We start from the raw sequence: 23970 nt of genomic DNA on the forward strand, positions 1-23970 counted from the left end.
CTGTCTCAAAAATAAATAAACGTTAAAAAAAAGAATACAAAAACACTAAATTGAAAGGATATATACACTTTATGTTTATTACAGTATTATTTATAATAACCAAATTATGGAAGCCTCCCACATGTCTATCAATAGACAAATGGATAAAGAAGAGGTGGTATATATATATATGTGTGTGTAGACATACAATGAAACATTATTCAGCCATAAAAAAGAATGAAATCTTGCCATTTGCAACATCGATGTTAAGTGAAATAGATCAGAGAATGATAAATACCATATGATTTCACTCATATGTGGAATATAAGAAACGCACAAAGAACAAAAAGGGAGAAACTAGAAAACAGACTTTTAACTATAGAGGGCAAATTGATGTTTACCAGAGGGGAGATGGGTGGGCAGATGGGTGAAATAGGTGAAGAGAATCAAGAGTATACTTGTCATGATGAGTGCTGAGTGATGTATAGAATTATTGAATCACCATATTGTACACATGAAACTAATATAACACTATATGTTAGCCATAACTGAATTTTTAAAAGTAATCAAATATCCAGTTTATGCCATTCATTCATTCTATAGATATTTACTGAGCAACTGCACTGTGCCAAGTAAGGTGCTAGGCAATGAGATTAGCTGAAATGCTCCTCAAGACGAACAGAACATAGTCTACTCTCAAAGAGCTTATACAAGTTTAGACATTTTTTTTAAAGTAATATTGAGTTTAAAGAAAACAATAAAGATCTATGAGAGTTAATAAAATCTGCCTTCTGGGGGCGCCTGGGTGGCGCAGTCGGTTGAGCGTCCGACTTCAGCCAGGTCACGATCTCGCGGTCCGTGAGTTCGAGCCCCGCGTCAGGCTCTGGGCTGATGGCTCGGAGCCTGGAGCCTGTTTCCGATTCTGTGTCTCCCTCTCTCTCTGCCCCTCCCCCGTTCATGCTCTGTCTCTCTCTGTCCCAAAAATAAATAAAAAATGTTGAAAAAAAATTTAAAAAAAAAAAAAAATCTGCCTTCTGTAGAATGTTGTCAGCAAATAGTTTCTTTAGTGATGCTGAAAAATCCAGAATGCCAGATACACCTTTCTCCCTATGAAATAAAAGTACTCCAATTAAAAAAAAAAAAAAAAAAGATCTCGGGGCACCTGGGTGACTCAGTCAGTTGAGTCCGATTTCGATTCAGGTCATGGTCTCACAAAGTTCAAGAGTTTGAGCCCTGAATCAGGCTCTGTGCTGACAGCTCAGAGCCTGGAGCCTGCTTTGGATTCTGTGTCTCCCTCTCTCTCTGCCCCTCCCTTGCTCGCTCTCTCTCTCTCTCTCTCTCACACACACACACACACACACACACACACAAATAAATAAATATTTTAAAAAATAGATCTCTTTATCATCTGCTCAAAAGATTTCAAATATCTTTAAGTGCCCGGGTGCTTTTCATCTTCCTTATAGAATCTTATTGATGGAAGCTTTGAGAGAGATTATGGAATTTTAGTACTGGGATGTATGAGAGGGATTATCTAGTCTATCCTCTGTTTTTTAGAATTGGGAAGATGAGACCCAAACTGGTCCATGACCTGCTTCATGAATGAATATCTAAACTAGAACTTAAATCTTTAGTAATCTATAAATACCATGCTGTTATTTTCCTCAGTTTTAGGTACAGAGATTTTGGTGCAAGAAGGGTTTGATGGGAGGCATCAGACAACAGATTTTCTGACTTTAATTTTGTTTTCATATAGAATTCATGCAAAAAACAAAAACAAAAAACTCAAGGCATGAGATCTGCATGAAAGAATGCAGAACTAATTCAATGCTTTATATGTGGGGAAAAATGTGCTGTGATTATAAGCATATACTCTTTTCTGTGAATGATCTTGCTAGTTTATTAGAGTTTTAGGGAGAGCTTACAGTTCAAATGTTTTGCAGCACAAGTGTCATAGCAGGAGAATTTCTCTCATTTCTCATCCAACTTATATCTTTAATTAATAATTTAAGAAGTTCAGCCAAGATTAGGTGTTAGCCCTATGTTGATACTTACTTTATCACCTTTGATTTATTGTCATGAGACTCATTCGAAAGAGTGGGATAATGTAAACAACAGATGCCAGGCAGTTTAGTGCAGAGAGGACAGTATCACTTGCCTTTCTATTCTCAAGCTTCTCATAACATAAGTGTGAGTAAAAGCATCTGTTGAGGAGACATTCCAGGCATGTTCTTTTAATTATTGCCAGACGATCCTGAGGCAGAACTTCATTCTGACCTTTTATTTCATGACTCCATGTATGATCCAAGGAAGTAAGAATCAGGTAGTTGTTAGGGAAATGTCAGAGACTGAAATCCCTGTTTGAATACTGAGAAGACCATTGAGTTATATATTTTAGAAAACCTGTATATCCAAATGCCAAGAGTCTGAAATGGAGGAACTGATGTCACAATAAACTATTGTCCAATCAGGAGCCTCTAAAATAATGAAATGTTTGTCTATATTCTAAATTTAACTGACTATATAAAATATTCCACATTATTTATTAATGTCAGGCATGTATTATATTCTCAAATAATGTTGACTATATGAATGAATGAATTTATTTTAGGGCATGTCTATACTTTTTAAAGTGTTAATGAATACAGGCTTTCTGTATAATTGGCTTTTCTTCAGTAAGTCACCAGTGTTTATAGATAGTTTATCTTCACTTTTCAGAAAATTTAAATTAATAAAGCTAATTAGGCACAGTCTTAGCTTCAAAGACAATAGATAACACAGATGAGTAATCATTTTTTTTATTTACTTGTACATCATTCCAAAAAAAATTGAGAGCTATCTATCTCCTGTATTCAGTAACAGCTATGATTTAGCATAAGTGCTGTGCTATATGGTTTATTCATCTGGTTTATTTGAATTCTTGGGCACTAGATATTGATGTAGTGATTATGTCTGCATGTGTACCATATATATATATATATATATATATATATATATATATATGGTATAAGTGTACCTTACTTAAAAAAATATGCTTAAAGAATGTTTTGTAAAGTGAGTCAAATACTCTGGAAAACAAATTATAATAAGCTATAAATTTTTTGCTGGCAAAGTGTCCTCAGTTTTTGGTGAGCTTGAAAACTTTCATCCCCTATCTATCAAGACAAGATTTATCACTCAGCACAAAGGGAAAGGGATGAACATCTCACTCCAGTTACTGTCTCAGAGTGTCTCCCTCAGTTGCATATGGGATACATTCCAAATACTGTTTTCTTATTCTTTGGACTTGCAAGCCAATCCCCAGAAACCATATATATGTAAAGAACAATTTCCTCCCTTTTATTTAAACATTAAGCATTCAGTTTATCGTAAGGATAATAAAAGTCATTACTCAAGCATTAAAAGTAGGCTCAACATCACTCATCACTCATCATCAGGGAAATACAAATCAAAACCATGATGAAATATCACCTCACACCTGTCAGAATGGCTAAAATTAACAGCACAAGAAACAACAGGTGTTGGCAAGAATGTAGAGAAAGGGGAAGCCCTCTTGCACAGTTGTGGAATGCAAACCGGTACAGCCACTCTGGAGAACAGTATGGAGTTTCCTCAAAAAACTTAAAATAAAAGTACCTAATGACTCAGCAGTTGCACTATTAGGTATTTACCCAAAGAATACAAAAATAGAGTTTTGAAGGGGTACATGCACCTCAATGTTTATAGCAGCATTATCAACAATAGCCAAACTATGGTGAGAACCCAAATGTCCATTGACCAATGAATGGGTGAAGAAGATGTGGCATATATGTACAATGGAATATTACTCGACCATCAAAAAAGAATGAAATCTTCCCATTTGCAATGATGTGAATGGAGCTAAAGTGTATTATGCTAAGGGAAATAAGTCAGTCAGAAAAAGACAGACACCATAAAATTTCACTCATATGTGGGAGGGAAATGAGTGGAAGGAAGATGGGCTAGATGGGTGATGGTTATTAAGGAGGATGCTTGTTGTGATGAACACTGGGTATTGTATGTAAGTGACGAATCATTGAATTCTACTCTTGAAACCAGAATTGCACTGTATGTTAACTAACTAAAACTTAAAGTTAAAAAAATCATGAAACAATAAAAGTAGGCTTAAGGTGTGTACCTTATAGCTACACTACTAACACATATCTTGTCAAAGAAAAGATTTAAAAAGGAAATCTGCCTTTACTGATTCAGACATACTCTTAGTTATTTCTAATCTTTTCATGAATAAAGGTCAGTATTATAGACCAACAATAGTCATGTATTTAGCATACTTTCAGTGCCTATGTGTGGACTCACTGATACTTTGCAGTAATTCCATGGCCCTCAGTGGATTGAGACTTATATTTAGGGAAACCTGTGAGCACAAGTTGGATATTCGACAAGCAGACTGCTGCAATGACATTTTGCTGCAGGGTATTTATTAGTAACACTTGAGGAAAGAGGAAGAGGATGTAAGACTGAATAGATGGAGAAGTCAAATTGATGGGGTCCTACTTAAATTTCAGCCATCCCTACAGAAAACTCTGGATCTTTCATAACCTATCATGTTGGGCTGAATGGCTGGGCTTTTGTACTCTAACTCAAGTACTCTAACTCATAGTATAAGGGCCACCATGGGATGGGTGTGTGGTCAAGAAGGCCCTCTGAAGCTGATGACAGCTTGAGCAGTACCTTCTTCCTTGATGGAGTATCTGGGTGGCCCATATTGATGTTCACCACAGTGCACTCCTTGTGTTACTTGGATTGATTTCATATCCTTTCAGGTAGATGCTCCTCTAGGATTCTGCTGGGTTATCTTCCTGAAGGAAAACTTAGAAAAGGAGTGAGAGGTACAAATTATAGCCCCTACTGCATCTAGTATTAGGACCACAAATGATATCAATCTTCCCCCTCTTTCTGATGATCAGGGTAAATTAACTATACCACAATGGTGACTTTTCCTTGCTTTCTGGTGCTCAGATACAGAGAACTTGAAGTGCTCAAGGGGCAGACAAACCTTGCAGTTCAATGGAGCTTTTACTGTATCATCTGATAAAAATATGTCCTCTTTGGGCACTAGGACCTCTATTCCAGCAGAGCTTACATTTTGTGGGATGGAAAGTACAGGCAGAGATGTTGGGGGTGGTAGTAAGTAGGATTAATTCTGCTTTCACCCCTTGGTTCCAAGACAAATGAATATTTCCTGTTTGAGACCCAGTACCACATAACTGTCTTTGATTCAGTGTATATACTTTTTCATCCTTTGAGTGATGCTTTATCATTAAAAGGTGTCACCTCCTAGTTGGCACTTTAACTGCTCCTTTAGCAGGCTATTCCAATGCTCTGTCAGATTGGAAGCTTCTTGTAGTCATGTGATATAACTATTAAATCCCATGAACATAGGCCCACTGTCAGAACTTTTTTGCTATAAAGTGGGTGTCGTGCTCTGACACAATTTTGGCGGGGGTCTTGTAAGACAGATATTTTGTAAGATATCAGATACCGCTGCTACTTGAGGCCTGAGGGTAGGAAAGCAACCTACTCCCAGAGTATGTCATTTCTGTTAGAATAAATCGTTGACCTTTCCCAAGTGAACTTGCCCCCAAAGTAGCTGATTGTTCTCCTCAAAGAATGGCATCATTTCATAGACACAGTGTTGTTCTTTGTTGTTTGCAGTGCGACTATTCAGTGGCAGCAGTAATTAATTTAGCCTTGTTAAATGGGAACCCATGATGTCAGGCTCATGCATACACTTTCCATCTCTCCCACCATGCCCATTTCATTCATATGCCCATTATCCAGCACTGTGATGACTAATGACCAAGACTTGCTGATGTCAACTTTCCAAATCAGTCTGTATCCTTCCAGTAATTCTTCCATGTTTGACCTTCTCTAGTAGGCATTAACATTTGATACAAATGTTTTGTCTAATGTGCCCATCTAAACACCTCATTCTCAAATCTTATTCCCAGTGTTAGTCTCCTTCCTTTCAAGTGCCTAACCCACCAGCTGGGTCACTCACAAATACCTACTAGTCTGTATATATTCTAACCTGAAGCCACTTCTCCTTCCCACAAGGTGGATGGTCTGGGGCACTCCCAGAAATTCTGCTCATTACAAATATTCCACTGTCATTGCCTTTTAAGACACTTTCAACTGAAGCTATAGTGCATCTTCTATCTGTTTTTGGTTCTCAACTACATAGTATCTTAGTTCAGACTGCTATAAGGAAATACCACAGTCTGGGTGGCTTAAACAACAAACGTGTTTCTCACACTTCTGGAGGTTGGGAAGTCCAACATCAAGGCACTGACCAGATCCAGTGATTGGTAAAGGCCCTCTTCCTGGTTTGCAGATGGCTGTCTTTTCAGTATGTCCACACATGGTATAGAGAAAAAGGGCTAGTTCTCTTCTTCTTATAAGGACTTTCATCCCATCCCAGGAGCTCCACTATCATCACCTAATTACCTCCCAAGAGCCCTACCTCCAAATACCATCCCAATGGAGCTTTAACATATGAATTTTGAGGGGACACAAGCATTCATTCCATAGCATTAAGATTACCCATCCATAAACCAAGTTTGGACTTTTTCCTTCTCAAGCAGCTGGACATAAGGGTTCTCCTAGATAGCCAAAGGTGTCTGCTGAAAAGGAGTTTGGGGATCTAGACCACTTCTTCATTCAGTTCATCTGTACCTCTGTTGTGCTCATGTTCCATCCCACAATGCACTGGAACCATTTATCTTCTGTCTGATACGACAGCTTAAGACAGATCCAGATGCATGGTCATTTGGTCCCATGGTTAGGTGCTCAGTCTCTACCCCAGCCTAGTAGCACGCTAGAATTTGATTTTCAAAACACAAATAATTCTCTGTTGCAAATGGCATGGCCTTGCCTCAAAACCCAAGGAGCCTGTTATGTCCTTCCTATCACAGCTTGCTGTGAGCTCTACATGGCTTCCTTTCCCACCTCTAATGTTTCTAAAACCATAGGGTCTGCCCAGTCATATGGCCCAAGTGGCAAAGCTGCTTACCTCAAAGCTTAGACCCACTACAGGACTTTTCACAATCTCTTGAGGTATGTGCAAGGGTATTAAATCCTATATCGTTGAAGAGTGCTCTCAAACTAATAAACTCTTTCATACCTATTTTTTGTTATATTTATGCTTTTTTATATTATGTCATGGCTCCCTTGATTAAGTACCTCTAAAATTGGGTTCCCACATACTCTCCCAGCTCCTACCAGTATACATTGGCTGGATCTTTCATTTTTTTGCGTATGGTCTGTTCCTCCTATATCAGACATGGCAAGCTCCAGATGGATTACACTGTGACTTACCCCTAGTTATTGGCATAATGGCCAAAAGAGGATGTATAGACAAAGCCTAATTGGGGTACACATTTTCTATAGGAGAGACTACTAGCATTAAGAAGTAGGCCACTTCTGTAAGCTCATAGAGTTCGAAGGAGTCTGGTGATTCAAAATCTTCAGGGACCTCTATACAGGTGTCCCTATGACAAGTGTCAGGATCCCATTTTTTTTCCCCAGCCAAGGCCCTGACCTTGTTCTAATAGGTTTGTCTTGGTTAGAGATTTTACTTTCCCTAGAGTTTTATCATTCTGTTAAATCCTAGGCTTTTACTCAGTTTCTCTGTCCTTCCACTGGAGGAAATAAGAGTCCAAACAACCCTTTAGGGAGCTCTGGGGCATATATGGCCCATCAGAGTAATCCCATATTAGGCAAAAATGGACATGCCTTCATACTCTCACTTTAGTCTTTGGATGTAGGCCTCTCTGCTGAAGCCTAGACTTTGAAGAAGTTGATTACAGCAGCAAGATCTTCTTAAAGGGCTGTGTGGGTAGCTCATCTCTATTTCCATCACTACTGCTCTATCTAATTTGTTTAGTCATTCACTCAATACATATTTATTAATTATCTTCTATATTCCAAGGAGTGTGATAGGTATAAGGGACACAGTATTAGATAAGGCATTATCCTTGCCTTGTAGAGCAATGCAGACTAATGAACGTATAGAGCACACAGACAAATGAACTTGAGGTTACAGACAGCTTCCTGAATGGTAAAGGATGAGGCAAATGAGCTAAAGTAGCTTACTCCAAGTCACAGTGTCAAATAACTATCTCCTTAGCTTATAGATTTCATTTGAAAATAGGGGTGAAGTGATCCAAATGTTAGTTTTTTAGGAACAGTGACGTGTTTCCAAACAAACAGAAAAGGTTCATTCATGTTTATCAGGTCATAAAATTACTCCTAAATGAAACGTCCTGAAGAAACATTATAGAGAAAAAAAATAGACAATATCCTCCTTTTGACCATATACTTTCCATGTATAGTCAACTCCATAAGTTTTCTTTTTTTCATCCTGTTTTCTAAATGTTATTGTTCTTGGCCTTTCCTTTTCTCAGTCCACGTACTCACTTTGGTGACTTATCTACTCTCCAGGTCTTTACTGTCTATTTGCTGATTATTCACAAATAATAATAATAATAATAATAATAGTAAATAAAATAAATAAAAATAATAATTATCCTTAGCTCTAGACTTGCATACTTCATTGTGCAGTGAATATTCCTATCAGAATGTCCAGTATATATCTCCTATTCATCGTATCTGAAAAGGAATTCCTCTTTCTTATCCAGATAGATTACACACACTTTATTTCCACTTTTCTATAAATTCCCCATATCTGTCCAGGCTGACAACAGTCTGTATTTTCATTGTTTTGGACAAATATGTGAAGGTATGAGAATTTAAAATGGAGAAATAAATATTAGATATAGAAGTACATTTTCCCACGTAGTGCTTAAAGTTGTCATTTTCATATCTGACCAGTCTTCAGTTTCTCCTACCCTGGAAATTTTGTACTAGAGTGCATCATGTAAGATTACCAATTTTTAAGGTAAAAATAAAATATCAGCAATTTCATATAGTACAACTGAGTACTACTTTTTTGTGGTACGATGACTTCTAAAATTTTTATTTTTAAACAGAGAGTACACACCAATGCAAACATTGAAGCTAATATGTTTCTAAGATGAAACAGAGCTATATCATAGAGAATTTGTCTTATATATAACATTTTCAAGTGAATTTAAAGAGCTTTGGGGGCTGAGATTTTTTTTTTATCTTGCAAATGCAATCCTTTCCACATTGAAAATTTGAAACAATGTAGACAAGTTCTAAACTACTGTTAAGGCACAATTATTAAGTCTAAGAACTTCGTACAAAATTTTTTTTAACATTTTAGTTTCAACTAGGAAATACTCTAATTTTATATGTCTTTAGTGAACAAGTAGGATGTGGTTACTTTAAAAAATGACACTAGTGTATTTTAGAGTTTCTACTGACTTTTGGAAAAAAATAATAACTTCTTTTCAGTTCGAACAAGTGATTTATTGCACACGAGGCTTTTTGGCCTTTTGAATTTCCGCTTTAGCTAACAAAATCGTTAAATAGACTATTATGTATCCTATTTTATAAGAAGTGAAGTGTTTTCAGTTTGTATAGAGCTGTCCAGCTCTTGACACGCAGCATGTTTTGGTTCTAGGCTTTATCATTTTCTTTAATGTGTGTAAGATGTGGAATCAGTGTTTTGAAACTTTTTAATGAAAATTCCTGGCCAAAAAGGTATAAATTGCTGATAACTCTTATAAATGAAGGCTATGGCTTCAGTTACTTGTTTGTAGTTCCCTTAAATATCCAAGAGAAATGATTTGGGCTCTGTGGGCTCTACAGTATCTGTCACAACTACTCTGCCTTCGCAGAGCAAATGTGGCCATAGAACATAGGTTAATAATGGACATTGCTGTGTTTCAGTAAAACTTATTTACAAAAAGAGGTAGCCAGTCTTTGGAGTCACTTTGCTGACTACTACTTTATCTTAAATTCTATATACTTTATCTTCTTGTAATATTTTTACTATATACTTTGTATTTTAGTTATTAGCCCTTTCTAAATTGACTAGTATAGTGTCTTATACTTGGTAGATAATAAATAACTAATGAAATAAGAATGAAATTTTATACATTTCATCTTTGGGAAAATGTACATCATTCCGACAACACTAATTTAGAATTTTTTTTCTCCAGAAGTGTATAGCTTGAAAATAGATATAAGAAATTAAAGAGGGAATCCTGGGTGGCTTAGTCAGTTAAGCATCCTATTCTTGATTTCGGCTCAGGCCGTGATCTCAGTGTTGTGAGATGGAGCCCCAAGTCAGGCTCCGTGTGGAGCATGGAGCCTGCTTAAGTAAGATTCTCTGTCTTTGTGTGGAGGTTCCTCAAAAAATTCAAAATAGCACTACCCTGTGACCCAGCAACAGCACTACTAGGAGTTTACCCAAGCAATACAGGAGTGCTGGTGCATAGGGAACGTGTACCCCAATGTTTATAGCAGTGCTTTCAACAATAGCCAAATTATGGAAAGAGCCTAAGCATCCATCAGCTGACGAATGGATAGAGAAGATGTGGTTTATATATAAGGGAATGCTACTTGCCAGTGAGAAAGAATGAAATCATGCCATTCGCAGCAATGTGGATAGAACTGGAGGGTATTATGCTAAGTGAAATAAGTCTGTCAGAGAAAGATGTCATATGTTTTCACTCATATTCGGATCTTGAGAAATTTAACAGAAGACCATGGGGGAAGGGAAGGGGAAAAGAAGAGTTACAAACAGAGAGGGAGGGAGGCAAACCATAAGAGACTCTTAAATACAGAGAACAAACTGAGGGATGATGGGGGGTGGGAGAAAGGGAAAAATGGGTGATGGACATTGAGGAGGACACTGTTGGGATGAACACTGGGTGTTGTATGTAAGCCAATTTGACAATAAATTATATTAAAAAAATTCTCTCTCTCTTTCTCCCTCTGCCACTACCCTACTCATTCTCTCTCTCTGTCTCTCTCTCATACTCTCAAAATAAATAAACATTTATTTTAAAAAAAACTAAAGAAAACTAGTGGGAAGAATCAGAGTTTTTTTTTTAATTTTTTAAAATTTTATTTATTTATTTTGAAAGAGAGTGAGAGAGAAAGGTAACTGGGGAGGGGCAGAGAGAAAGGGAGAGAGAATCCCAAGCAGGCTCCACACTGTCAGCACAGAGCCTGACACAGCGCAGAGCCACGAAATGCGAGATCATGACCTGAGTTGAGATCAAGAGTTGGATGCTTAACTGAGTGAGCCACCCAGGCAAGTCAAGACTCAAAGTCTTAATAAATTATTTATGTTCTCCTAATGTACGTTTCATTAAAGATTCCCTGTGGACAAGGATGTAAGTCTGTGAACTGCCTATTTTCCAGTGAGAACCTATCTCTTCCAAGTATGCCCTTTTGATGGACTGCAACTTCTAATACTTAAATCAGGAATTACAAACTCAAATGCCCTACTGGGAGCAGGCAGGTAGTATAAGTAAGTAAAATGGGTCAGGTATAAGAGATAAGAGCAATTGGTATGGACTGTGGTGAACTAAAGAGAGCATCTAAGTAGCAACTGCTACTTAGATCTGTCTAGTATTTGCCTTTGAGAATGCTTGCCTACAAGCAAGCTAGGTCATCTGAAACTAGGAATCTTATAAATCTTTATATATAAAATCTTTTTTATAAAAAATCTCTGGATTTTTAAATCTTAGCACCTAATTCAGTTTCTGTTAATTAATAAGTAAGTGCTGTGAGCTAACCAGAATAGTTCTGTAGGTGATATCTTTCTGGTATACATAGTCAATATTGGGATATGTCAAATGGGCCTACTCCATTCACTCACCTGGGTTATATATATATGTGTGTTAGGAAAAGGTTTTTTTTTTCCCAGAATCAATACTAGTCTGTGTTCAGGTTCTGCTAGTTTGTTTACTCTCTCACTAATAGTTATATTTCACTGTTGTGCTCAGATGTGATTAACTGCCCATTGATCTCTGATTATCTCAGAGTGAAAGTGTCAATGCTCTTAAAATTAATAACCATAGAAATAAATTATTAGATCACTTCCAACTGGATATAACAGCTAATATTAGTGTAGTGTTTAAGAATGTAGATCTGTACTGTCCAATAGGTATATGCCAGTCACAAATGTCACTTAACATTTTTCAGTAGCCATATTTAAAAAGATAAAAAGAAGCAGATGAAATTGATTTTAGTAATATTTTATTTAAGCCGGTATCTCTGAAGCATTATCATTTCAATATGTAACCAACTTAAACAATGATTTGAATTTTTCTTTCCTTTTGTAGTAAATCTTCAAAATCTGATATCTTTACATTTACAGCACATATCAGTTTTGACCAGCTACATTTCAAGTGCTCAATAACCATTTAAACTCATCTTTACTATTTAAACTCATTGACCTCAGCAAGCTATTTAACTCATTGTCTTTTCTGTAGGGGCATCAGGATAATACTATCAAATATGATTGTTGTGAGGATTAAATCAGGCACATAAAAAGTGCTTAACATATGTTAGTATATCCTTGATCACCAGATACATTGACAGGTAGGTAGGTAGGTAGGTAGGTCGGTATACACAGGTAAGTGGATAGGTATGTAGGTAGAGAGAGAGAAGAGATTGATATGGATAATGATACAAATATATGTGGATAAAATTATGCCTCATGTATTAACTTCAGTTAGCTTCAACACATCAAATTGTTTTTTCATGATTTAGGTGCCTTCTATATACTAATGCATATTATTGTACAATAATCTATTTAAGCAGGGTCTTTGCTTGGTAGCTATTGAAAAAGAAAATGCTTCATACATCTTTAAATAATAGTAGAAAATAACTTCATAACTGAAAACAGGAGAAGGATTATGCTGTTGTTGTAAAACTTGTCCTGTTATTCTTTGTGTTTTCTATCCTGTTTGAAGTAGAATCCATAAAGACAAGGTGGATGAACACGGAGCCTTGTTTACTCTGAAACAGTATTATGATTGCTTTCTTTCATCTCTTTCAGCACACTAATTCATTCTTCACTCAAGCGGTTTACTCTGTCTTCTCTTGCCTACTGACCTCTTCTTATTCTTCAGCTTTCAGATTAGATGTCAAACTTGAGGTTTACCCTGACCATCTTTCCATAGGTCTTCTCTTTCACTCTCTGCCTGGGCATCATAGTTGTTTCCTTTATGAGCCAATATGATGATTTGTAATTATTCATTTTTTTAATTTAATTGTTTTTGTCTCTGTATAAGACTCTTTTGCCTTATGAGGGCAGGGCCTAGGTCTGCTAATGAAATTTCAGCAAAGCAATGTAGTACCTGGCACAGAGCAGGCACAAAATATTTCTTGAGTGACAGTGAATTAATGAATGGGCATGTCGTGGTATTAGAAGCTTTCAAAGAAGTCACAGAAAGGATTTCTTCAGCTGATATACTCATATCAAGAAGCTATGGAAAAACTGCAACTTTTTATAACATCCACTGGATTATAAACTCCACAAGGGCAGGAACTGTGTTTGGATTTGAAACAGTGCCTCCCAGCACAGGCCTGCCACCCCTTAGACATTCATATATATTTGTTGATTGAGTGAATAGATTAATTTTGGATGTGAAGTCATAGGTTGGACATCTATACTAGGAAGAATTTCATTCTAATATAAAATTTAGGATAAGTTAGAAGGAAACATATTGATTACAGGTGATTTAAAACCAAGATGCTGTAATAGCAATGCAATAAATGTGTATTTTCTGTTACATTTTTTTTCCTAAAAGGGACCTGTCGGTTTACCTGGAGAAGTTGGGGTTACTGGAAGCATTGGTGAAAAGGTAATTTCATTCATTTTTTTTAAGTAGTAAGAATGCCAGGCTAAACTAAAAGGAGGTATTTGGTATTTGGTATTTTATGTTATTAATTAGAAATCACTCATAACTTAAAATACATCACCTGTCCTGAATATCTTAAGTATATTGAATATAGCTCATAGCATATGTGTTTCTAATTTTTAAAGGGCAGAGTACTCTTTAGGTTGTGATACTGTGCTCTGAAGAGAAAAGATGAAACTGATGGTCTAGATTTATGATTAGACCATATTTAAATCTACTTTATCAGAGCAAGCCCCCTAAAGGAAGCCGTTTTGAAAGAGAATAAGTAATCACTACCTGCTCCAAGTCTCAGTCACAATCTCTTGCTGTCCACTTGGAATGCAGTATGCATTTATTCATGGATATTCCTGGCTATTGGAATGGAAATTGTAATTTGCTTAAAGATTACCTAAAATCATTACTTGGGAGTGATTTTCCATGTTGAGTTTCAAATTTAGGGAAGCTTTTTTTTTTTTTTTTAATAAAAAGTAATTCTTTACTTGAAACCTCCAAGGGCATTTAAAATTTCTTTTATGGAATCTTATAATGGACTAGTAGATAATAACCCAAAAACTTTGACTCTTTGACTAAAACCTAACTTGCTGAATATAATTTGTAAACGTGATGGTCTAGTGCAATTACTACATGAGGGTACTTTGTGAACAATTAAGTGGAACCAGGACTAGAAGTAAATTAAATAATATTCCAGTTATTTCCATCTGAATTTTTTTAGGTTCAACAAAGAATATATTTTCACCCTATCCACTGAATATTTCTTATATATTAGCTTACAAGTAAGTAAGTAGTTTATCTGGCACAACATTTAAGGCAGACAGTATCATAGATACAGAAACAATAGCAGTTCCTTAGCTTTCCTTTCTTAGAAGTATTTGAAACCAGTGGCTACTCCTTCCTTTTTTTTTTTTTTCTTTTCAAGTTTTTATTTCAATTCTAGTTAGTTAACATACAGTGCAGTATTGGTTTCAGGAATAGAATTCAGTGATTCATCACTCACATACAACACCTAATGCTCCTCACAAGCGCCCTCCTTAATAACCATTACCCATCTAGCTCATCTTCTACCCACCTCTGTCCATCAACCCTCAGTTTGTTCTCTATTGTTGAGTCTCTTATAGTTTGTTTCCCTCTCTCTTTTATTTTCCCTTCCCATATGTTCATCAGTTTTATTTCTTTAATTGCACATGTAAGTGAAATCGTATGGCATTTTTCTTTCTCTGACTTACTTCACTTAGCATAATACACTCTAGTTCCATCCACATTGCTGCAAATGGAAAGATTTCATTCTTTTTGATGTTCTTTATTCGTCAGTCATTGGGTGGATGGACATTTAGGCTTTTTCCATAGTTTGACTATTGTTGATAATGCTGCTGTAAACATCGATGTGCATGTATCCCTTCCAATCTGTATCTTTATATCCTTTGGGTAAATGCCTAATAATGCAATTGCTGAGTCCTCAGGTAGTTCTATTTTTAGTTTTTTAAGGAACCTCCATGCTGTTCTCCAGAGTGGCTGCACCAGTTTGCATTCCACCAGCTGTGCAAGAAGGTCCCCCTTTCTCTACATCCTCACCAACATCTCTTGTTTCTTGTTAATTTTATCCATTCGAGAAATGTGAGATGGTATCTCATTGTGGTTTTGATTTGCATTTCCCTGATGATAAGTGATTGTTGAGCATCTTTTCATATGTCTGTTAGCCATCTGGACATCTACTTTGGAAAAATATCTATTCTTATCTTCTGCCCATTTCTTAACTGGATTATTTGTTTTTTGGGCATTAAGTTTGATAAGTTCTTTATAGATTTTTGGAAACTAATCCTTTATCAGATATGTCAGTTGCAAATATCTTCTCCCATTCTGTAGGCTGCCTTTTAGTTTTGTTGATTGTTTCCCTTGCTGTACAGAAGCTTTTGTATATTGATGAAGTCCCAATAGTTCATGTTTGCTTTTGTTTCCCTTGCCTCCAGCAACACGTCTACTAAGAAGTCACTGTGGCTGAGGTCAAAGAGGTTTCTGTCTGTGTTCTCCTCTAGGATTTTGATTGTTTCCAGTCTCACATTTAGGTCTTTCATCCATTTTGAATTTATTTTTGCGTATGGTGTAAGAAAGTGGTCCAGTTTTATTCTTCTGCATGTTGCTGTTCAGTTTTCCCAACACCATTTGTTGAAGAGACTTTTTTCCATTGGATATTCATTCCTGCTTTGTTAAAGATTGGTTACTTATGTAGTTGTGGGTCCATTTCTGGCTTTTCTATTGTGTTCCATTGATCTATGTGTCTATTTTTGTGACAGTACCATACTGTCTTGATCACTACAGCTTTGTAATACAGCTCGAAGTCTGGAATGGTGATGCTTCCACCTTTGCTTTTCTCTTTCAGGGTTGCTTTAGCAATTTGAGGTCTTTTGTGGTTCCATACAAATTTTCAGATTGTTTGTTCTAGCTCTGTGAAAAATGCTATTAGTGTTTTGATTAGGATTGCATTAAATGTATAGATTGCTTTGGGTAGTGTAGACATTTTAACATTGTTTGTTCTTCCAGTCCATGAGCATGGAATGTCTTTCCATATCTTTGTGTCATCTTCATTTTTTTCATAAGTGTTCTATAGTTTTCATAGTACTATCTTTTACCTTTTTGGTTAGGTTTATTCCTACATATCTTATTGTTTTTTGGTGTAATTGTAAATGGGATCAATTCCTTGATTTCTTTTTCTGCTGCTTTATTATGGTGTACAGAAATACAACAGATTTCTTTTTTAATTTTATTTTTATTTATTTTGAGAGAGAGAATACATGCATGCATGCAAGTTGGGGAGGGGCAGAGAGAGGGGGAGAAAGAGAATCCCAAGCAGGCTCTGTGTTGTCAGCACTGAGCCTGACATGGGGCTCGATCTCAACAACCATAAAATCAAAACCTGAGCCTAAATCAAGTCAGACATTTAACTGAGTGAAACACCCAGACGCCCCAGGAAATGCAACAGATTTCTGTATGTTGATTTTATATCCTGTGACTTTGCTGAATTTATGTATTAGTTCTAGTGATTTTTTTGGTGGAGTCTTTTGGGTTTTCTACAAGAGTATCATGTCTGAAAATAGGGAAAGTTTGACTTCTTCCTTGCAGATTTGGATGCCTTTTATTTCTTTTGTTGTCTGATTACTACGGCTAAGACTTCTGGTACTGAAAATTTTAAATTAAGTCACAGTCAACATATCTAAAATGTATCAATTTTCCCCCCACATTCAAATTGTCCTCTTCCCAATTATCTCATTTCTATTAGTGTGCCTTATACCTATCTCAATTCTTCCAGTCTTCTGGAATAAAAAGAGTGAAATGCATATTTACTTTCCCTTTTCCTTCATTCTCTATGCCTAATCTTTTAGCATGACTTAGAGTTTTTTCTATATAAGCTTTCTTTTTTTTTATATATATAAGCTTTCTTTTCTAACAGTCATTCCAAAGCTATCCCCTCAGACATACTCTTACCATTTTATCTTAAATTTACCTCCTGTCATATTTACCCTGCCCTTCCCTTTAAATCCTCTAATCCATCGCAGGTACTACAAGAGGACTAATTTTGATGGGCATGATGAAACATTTTTAAAAACCATCATTGGCCCCCTATTCCTGACCCTGTTAACTCCTCTACTTTACTGTCAAGGTACTACATAATCTTGGCTCAATCAGTTCATCCAACAAATTTTCTAATATTCTCCAATATAAACCTTTCTCTCTCCCATCTCGTATATTACATACCTGTTCCAATTCCTATTCTCACTATTTTGTTGCTTTAGAATATCCTCTCCTCTTCCCTCTATTTATTCAAAGCCAAACTATAGGACTGAAATTCTTATCTCCTGCATAAAGTCTTCCCAGATTCCTCTAATCCTTCCTGATTTCTTCTCTTCCTGGACTTAGAATAAGCACCACACAATTTACAATTTAATTGTCCTCTAATTGATCACCTTTGTTAATGTCATGTCTCCAATACTTGAGAGTAGACTCTAAGTCAAATTTCTGTTAGATCTCTCCAACTCTTGTACATTGAAAGTGCTTAATATATATTTATTGATTTTTGACAATCAATAATAATATGACAAATACAAAATGAGCTAATTTAAAAAAATAAATATTTGTAATATTTTCATTCTGACTTAGTTTCTTCTGTGCAAAGTCAAATCTTCTGCACTAAGATTATGCCAATCTTGGGAATTTTAATGTGAATCAGTTTAATTACTTTAATCTGCTATGGCATGTTTGATTATCCTGATCATACTTAATTTCTCAGGTAGGTTGACAGAACAGAAATAAAATTTTATTCAGTGGTTATAGAGATTAGTTAATTTTGACAATATTTTTGATACTTTTACTACTATTTTATATGTCTCAAAATGGTAAGCATTTCTCCTTACAAAGCAACAATACTTTTAGTATTTTATCCCTTGAAATATACCTTAGGGGGATTTTTATTGTATTAAAAGTCTAGCAACTTGAAGGTAAAGTGCAAAATTTGTAAATTAAAAAGTATTGGCAATTAAGGTAAGATATACATGTAAGGTATGATTCTGACAATTTCACTTAGCTCAATCATGACTGGTTAGCTTGCCTCAGTGTTTTTTTTTTTTTCTTTGTTTTAAAAGGGAGAACGTGGAAGTCCAGGTCCACAAGGTCCCCAGGGGGAAAAGGGTGTCATGGTAAGAGCTTAGTGATTTGAAATATATATTTCCAAAGAACATAGTAATTCCAGAGGTGGGATTGCCTTGAATGGAATTTAAGAAAGTGAAAATTTCTATTTTATAGTATATTTCCATTAGAATTTTCTTTTCCCTTAAACAGTTTACTTTTCAAATGCTGATTGGCACTAACAAGCATGCAAATCAGATGGCTTGGTCAAGTGAGTCTATCGTTTTAAGAGAAGAATTAAACTGCCATAAATTAGCTGAAATGGATGAAAAAGAAAATTCAATTAGGATTCTACTTTTCTTTCATTACTTATAGTTTATATGACACATATCATCACTGCCACTCGTCTATGAGTTTGTGGTCCTGAAGTAATTCTTTGATATATAAAAGATCAGAATCCGAATTCATCTTACTTTCTTGCACCTTTAAGGTAGTAATAGCTGACAGATATTATATATAGATTGTTTTTTTTTTTTTTTAGTTTATTAAATAGTTTCTAAACATGACAGGAACTAGAACAAAAAAATTTATAAAAGAATCTTGCTTTCCCAAAATATATCATAATGGATCTGGTGGCACATAATACTGTTTACAAATTTATTTTACCCAAGCTACTCTTTTTAAAAAAAATTTTTTTTAATGTTTATTTATTTCTGAGGCAATGCGAGAGACAGAGGGCAAGCAGCGGAGGGGCAGATAGTCGGAGACACAGAATCTGAAGCGGGCTCCAGGCTCTGAGCTATCAGCCCAGAGCCAGAGAAGGCGCTTGAACTCACAAACCGTGAGGTCATGACCTGAGCCGAAGTCGAAGTCGAACGCTTAACCAACAGAGCCACTCAGGCACCCCCCTAAGCTATTCTTTAGTTTTAAATTCTGTATTGTCAGCAAAATACTATAAGATTATTTTCTTACCTATGTCCAATTGCTGTCAAGCAAAATATTTAACATACCCATTAGGTTAATCAATTTCAGGGATTATTGCCTACTAAGAAATTCTCTGAATTAGTATTAATATCATAAAAGGTGTGGTACTTCTAAAATTTGACAGGCTACACTATTTCTACACATTCACATTCCTTAATTATAGAATTCCCTGACCTCTGACACTGAAATGGTTTCGTGGTCTATATAACATAACATATATCCATTCATAGCATAACAAAACCTACAGAATATAAGATGAATATTCTATTCTCAGTAGGTCATAATATATGATTCTGGTTTGAAAATTTCTTTCCTAGCCAAAGTGTTACTAATAAAAGGTTCACAGCTTCCCTGTAAACATTATTTATTTATTTATTTTTTAACGTTTATTTATTTTTGAGAGACAGAGAGAGACAGAACACAAGCAGGGGAGGGTCAGAGAGAGAAACACAGAATCCAAAGCAGGCTCCAGGCTCTGAGCTGTCAGCACAGAGCTTGATGCGGGTCTCGAACCCACAAACTGCAGGATCGTGACCTGAGCCAAAGTTGGCCACTTAACCGACTGAGCCACCCAGGCGCCCAACATTATTTATTTCTATTATCTAACTGTGGAATATTTCCTATGGCCTTTTATATCTTTGGTAGGAAAGAGATTTTATTACATTAACACCTTTTATTACTGTTTATAATTTACTGGTTTGTCTTCAATGAAAATGATCAGATAGAACAGTGACTTTATGTTTTTCATATTTTTACTCAAATTTTAGGGATATCCAGGTCCTCCTGGGGATCCAGGACCCATTGGTGCCCTGGGATTACCTGTAAGTACAGAAAAGACTTTATATTCCCTTCTAGGACATCTATTTAAATTTAATTGTATGATTTTAGTTATACTATATTTTTTTGCTTTTATGCAAAATAAGTAATGTATAAATTGATGGAGGCCACTTCTCTCCCCAGTCAAGGCAAAACACCCCAGAATATGTCATGGTATCTCAAACTCCCTTGACTCTACTTGCTATATTATTTATCGCTCACTTTTAATAATTAGGACAATTCTGTAGTCTAAAACAAAAAGAAATTTAAACTTTCTTTTGAATAGCCATGTATAAGAAGACAGCGTCAGTTATCAAGCTTAGAAGTGAGCTTAAATAAACAAATCACAAACAAGTTCCAACATATTTTCCTTAGAAATCTGCAGATATTTTCAAATGACCAGATAAAAGTTGAAGAAAATATACCTTCATTGAACAAATATTGAGTTTTGAAAATACTCCATTTGTGATATAGAGAAAGGTAATAAAATCATATCTGTAAAGAAATAAAGTTTGGCTTATCAAAATTTGACCCTTATCATCAACTTAAATATGAAAAAGATAAGCCTTAATAATCACCTCAACGGAGCTATTATCAGAAACGATTTATGCTGTTTTGTGAAGCTCCTGTTTTAAAGAGAGGCCTGATTTTCCAGTACACTGAGAGACATGTTATTGACTTCTAAAATTAGGAAGATTGGTGTTGATCGGTACAGTTGCCAATCTTTTTACTCACATAAGATAATAAATAAACCTAAGATTCTATAAAAGATCACTGTTTTTACCTACCTAATTTTATATAGATAAATAAATTTTGTTTTCTAATTGAGTCTTTATTGAAGACTATAAAAAATTCATTGTAATTGACTTAGTAATAAGTAACAACTTAATCTTCATTACAGTCTATTTGTGGCATATTAATTTGGTGCATTTTGTGACTTTTCACGGTAACAGGAAAAATATATTTTTATGTGATGGATTATCATAAATGTCTAGAATCATGAGAAAAAAAATCCTGCAACAATAGCCATTGCTTTTTTGATGTACCAGCTGACTTCACTGGCTAAATGGGTGTCTCTTTCCACTGTCACTCTATATGTGTTCCTCCTGAAAACAACTTAGAATACTGGGAGAGTGGAGAATATTGGGGAGGAAAGTATGGCATTTATTTCAGGAATAAAGCATATTTTTAAGGAGACTAACCAATTTTATTTTAAGAATTCCCAAGGTCATAACTACTATTTTGATAACATTCCTGTGAATTCTATAACTGATTTTTAAATGTTCAACATGTAGGGTCATGTGGGAGCAAGAGGACCACCTGGAAGTCAAGGTCCTAAAGGACAAAGAGTAAGTTATCTAATGCAGGAAGTACATTAACCTCAAAAAAATGGCTTCATAATTGTGATGCGTTCAGCAAAAATAGCTCCATGTCTTCTAGATTGTGCTTATTGTTTTTTTTTCCTTATTTTTGTTAAATTAGATGAACTACCTACATTAACTTAAGTGTGACTCATAATCATTTGTACTGATAAAACCACACTTTTCCAGTTTATGTTTTACAAATTTTACTAATTTATATAGAATTCTTCTTTCTTATTCTCAATTTCCAGCTCCACTCTTTGGGAAAATTATAAATGTGAAGATGTTTAAATAAATTATTTTTCTTCTCACAAGAGACTTACATAGTAACATCCTGACAAAATAAGAATGATAGAAAATGGAATGAAGACACACACAGGATAACTAAGAGTTTGTTCATTGTAAATCAGAAGTGATATAATCGTCATCGTTTAGTAATTAGAAATCTTTCAATCTTTGAGTCTTTTAAACATTAAATCCTTTTTTTAAGAAATCAGAACCACAGTATATTGCATGCTTGTCACATGCCAGCCACCTTTACATATATTATTTTACTTAATACTTAAAACTACCCAGAGAAGACATATAGTCTCAGATATTCTAGCCGAGGAAAACAGAGCTCAGAGACTTTTAAGTATATGGTCTATAGGCACACAGAGAGAAATGACAAAACCAGGATTCAAATCTTAGTGTGTTTACTCCCAAGCAAATGCTTATTAAGGAGTTTTTCTCCCTTGATAAATTTGAATATGTGGGCTTTAAGAATTCTCTTTCTCCCTTGGCTTTACCTTGAATTTTAGAGCTAGTGAAGAAAATATTTATAAATTCTAAAAACATGCTGTCCAACTAACAAATTTTGTTAAAAACAAAACAAAAATTGCATTTTCCAGTTGGCAAATGGGAGAAAAGTATTATGAATGCCCAGTTGGAACAGCTTTAGCTTCATGCCCTGTGTTTTAGGTGAAGATTGATGAAAGAGAGCAAATTTATCTTTATTATTATTTCTTTTCTGAAAAACTATTTTTCTTATTGGGTTATAGATTTACAATCTCTATATAATCTTGATGGCCACATCTACTTTAGTCTAAATGGTGTTTAAAATAATAGAATAAAAAATGACAGTAGATGATCTGTACCCACACTGTCATGTAGTGGTCTGCACCCTGCCACCATTCAATACTTGGTCGGGTCCAGTGTGTTTATTTGGCTTTGTATTAGCCAGAGTGAGAAAGTTCAACCAGTTTTGTGAGAGTTGAAACGAAGCAGAATACTTTGCTGTGTTTTGCCCTTTGTTAATTAAGTAATTGAGGTCTTATTGATTGTCCAAGTAGAATTCATGTGCCTGAGTAAGATCTCCTCTGAACCACTTGTGTTATCTGCTAATTCGTATGGAAAGTTCATTTGCTCTGTGGTTTTCTGACCTCCCCATGACCCTTGGGTAGATAGTTACCCTTTTCTAGTTTGCCATTTTGTCCTCAACTCTTACCTCCTCAATGGCCTATTTTCTTCTTATCCTCCAAATACATTTACTGATTCTCTCCCAAAATGGCTTCTCACAATTATTTAAAGTTCATTCATTACTTACTAAACAAGGAAATCTTATTTAGAAATAAAGGCTTTGTTGAATAAACACACTTCCTTTGCAGGAGAATATTTCAGGCAATTCATGAACATTGAGAATACAAAAAAAAAAAAGAACTGAAGACCAGAATATTTGAAAAAGAATGTATTATTAGAAAGTCCCATTCTAGATGTCACCTAGTATCTTCCCGTTTCCACTCTTTTCTTCTTATCAAACTCTTCTCCACTATGGATGTGATCTCAATATTCTAGGCCCATCTTTCCCAATGTTTTCCATTAGCAAAAAAAAAAAGGTGTTATGCCCAGAATTCGTGATCCCCAAAGACCACCAAGGAGCCGAGTCCGATGCAAAAGCAAAAGAGCCTTTATTCGAGCTAGCTCAAGTTCAATCCCCTACCTGCACCGACGCAGCGGTGAGATACCGGGGAGAGAGAGCGAGTTTCAAAAGCACAAAGATTTTATTGGGGTCTAGGGGCAGTTGGTGAGGTAATGGCTGTGGCCTCAGCCGATTGGCTGGGGAAGGGTCGGAGTCCTGTTAGCAGGTCGCCGGGGCATGTTTTGATTGGGAAGTATGAACAGGTGAGCAGGAGGTTACTCAAGGGGAGGAGGCATGGTCAAGGTGGAGGACACAGAACAAGATGGAGTCAGCATAGGTCTGCCCTTTCAAAAGAAGAAGAAGAAAGGAAAAAAGGAAGGAAGGAAGGAAGGAAGGAAGGAAGGAAGGAAGGAAGGAAAAGAAAGAGAAAGAAAGAAAGAAAGAAAGAAAGAAAGAAAGAAAGAAAGAAAGA

General features: G+C 35.7%; 1 protein-coding gene across 1 annotated transcript in view; it reads left to right on the forward strand.

Annotated features, from left to right (window-relative positions):
- Window positions 1-23970, forward strand: part of COL24A1 (collagen type XXIV alpha 1 chain) — a 390296-nt gene that overhangs the window by 208156 nt on the left and 158170 nt on the right. Inside the window, exons 25-29 of the mRNA XM_049618486.1 lie at window positions 9725-9752; window positions 13716-13769; window positions 18458-18511; window positions 20192-20245; window positions 21536-21589. Coding sequence (XP_049474443.1) covers window positions 9725-9752; window positions 13716-13769; window positions 18458-18511; window positions 20192-20245; window positions 21536-21589 — 244 coding nt within the window. The remainder of the gene's footprint in view (window positions 1-9724; window positions 9753-13715; window positions 13770-18457; window positions 18512-20191; window positions 20246-21535; window positions 21590-23970) is intronic.

The sequence above is a fragment of the Panthera uncia genome (assembly GCF_023721935.1).
Source record: "Panthera uncia isolate 11264 chromosome C1 unlocalized genomic scaffold, Puncia_PCG_1.0 HiC_scaffold_4, whole genome shotgun sequence".
NCBI lineage: Eukaryota > Metazoa > Chordata > Mammalia > Carnivora > Felidae > Panthera > Panthera uncia.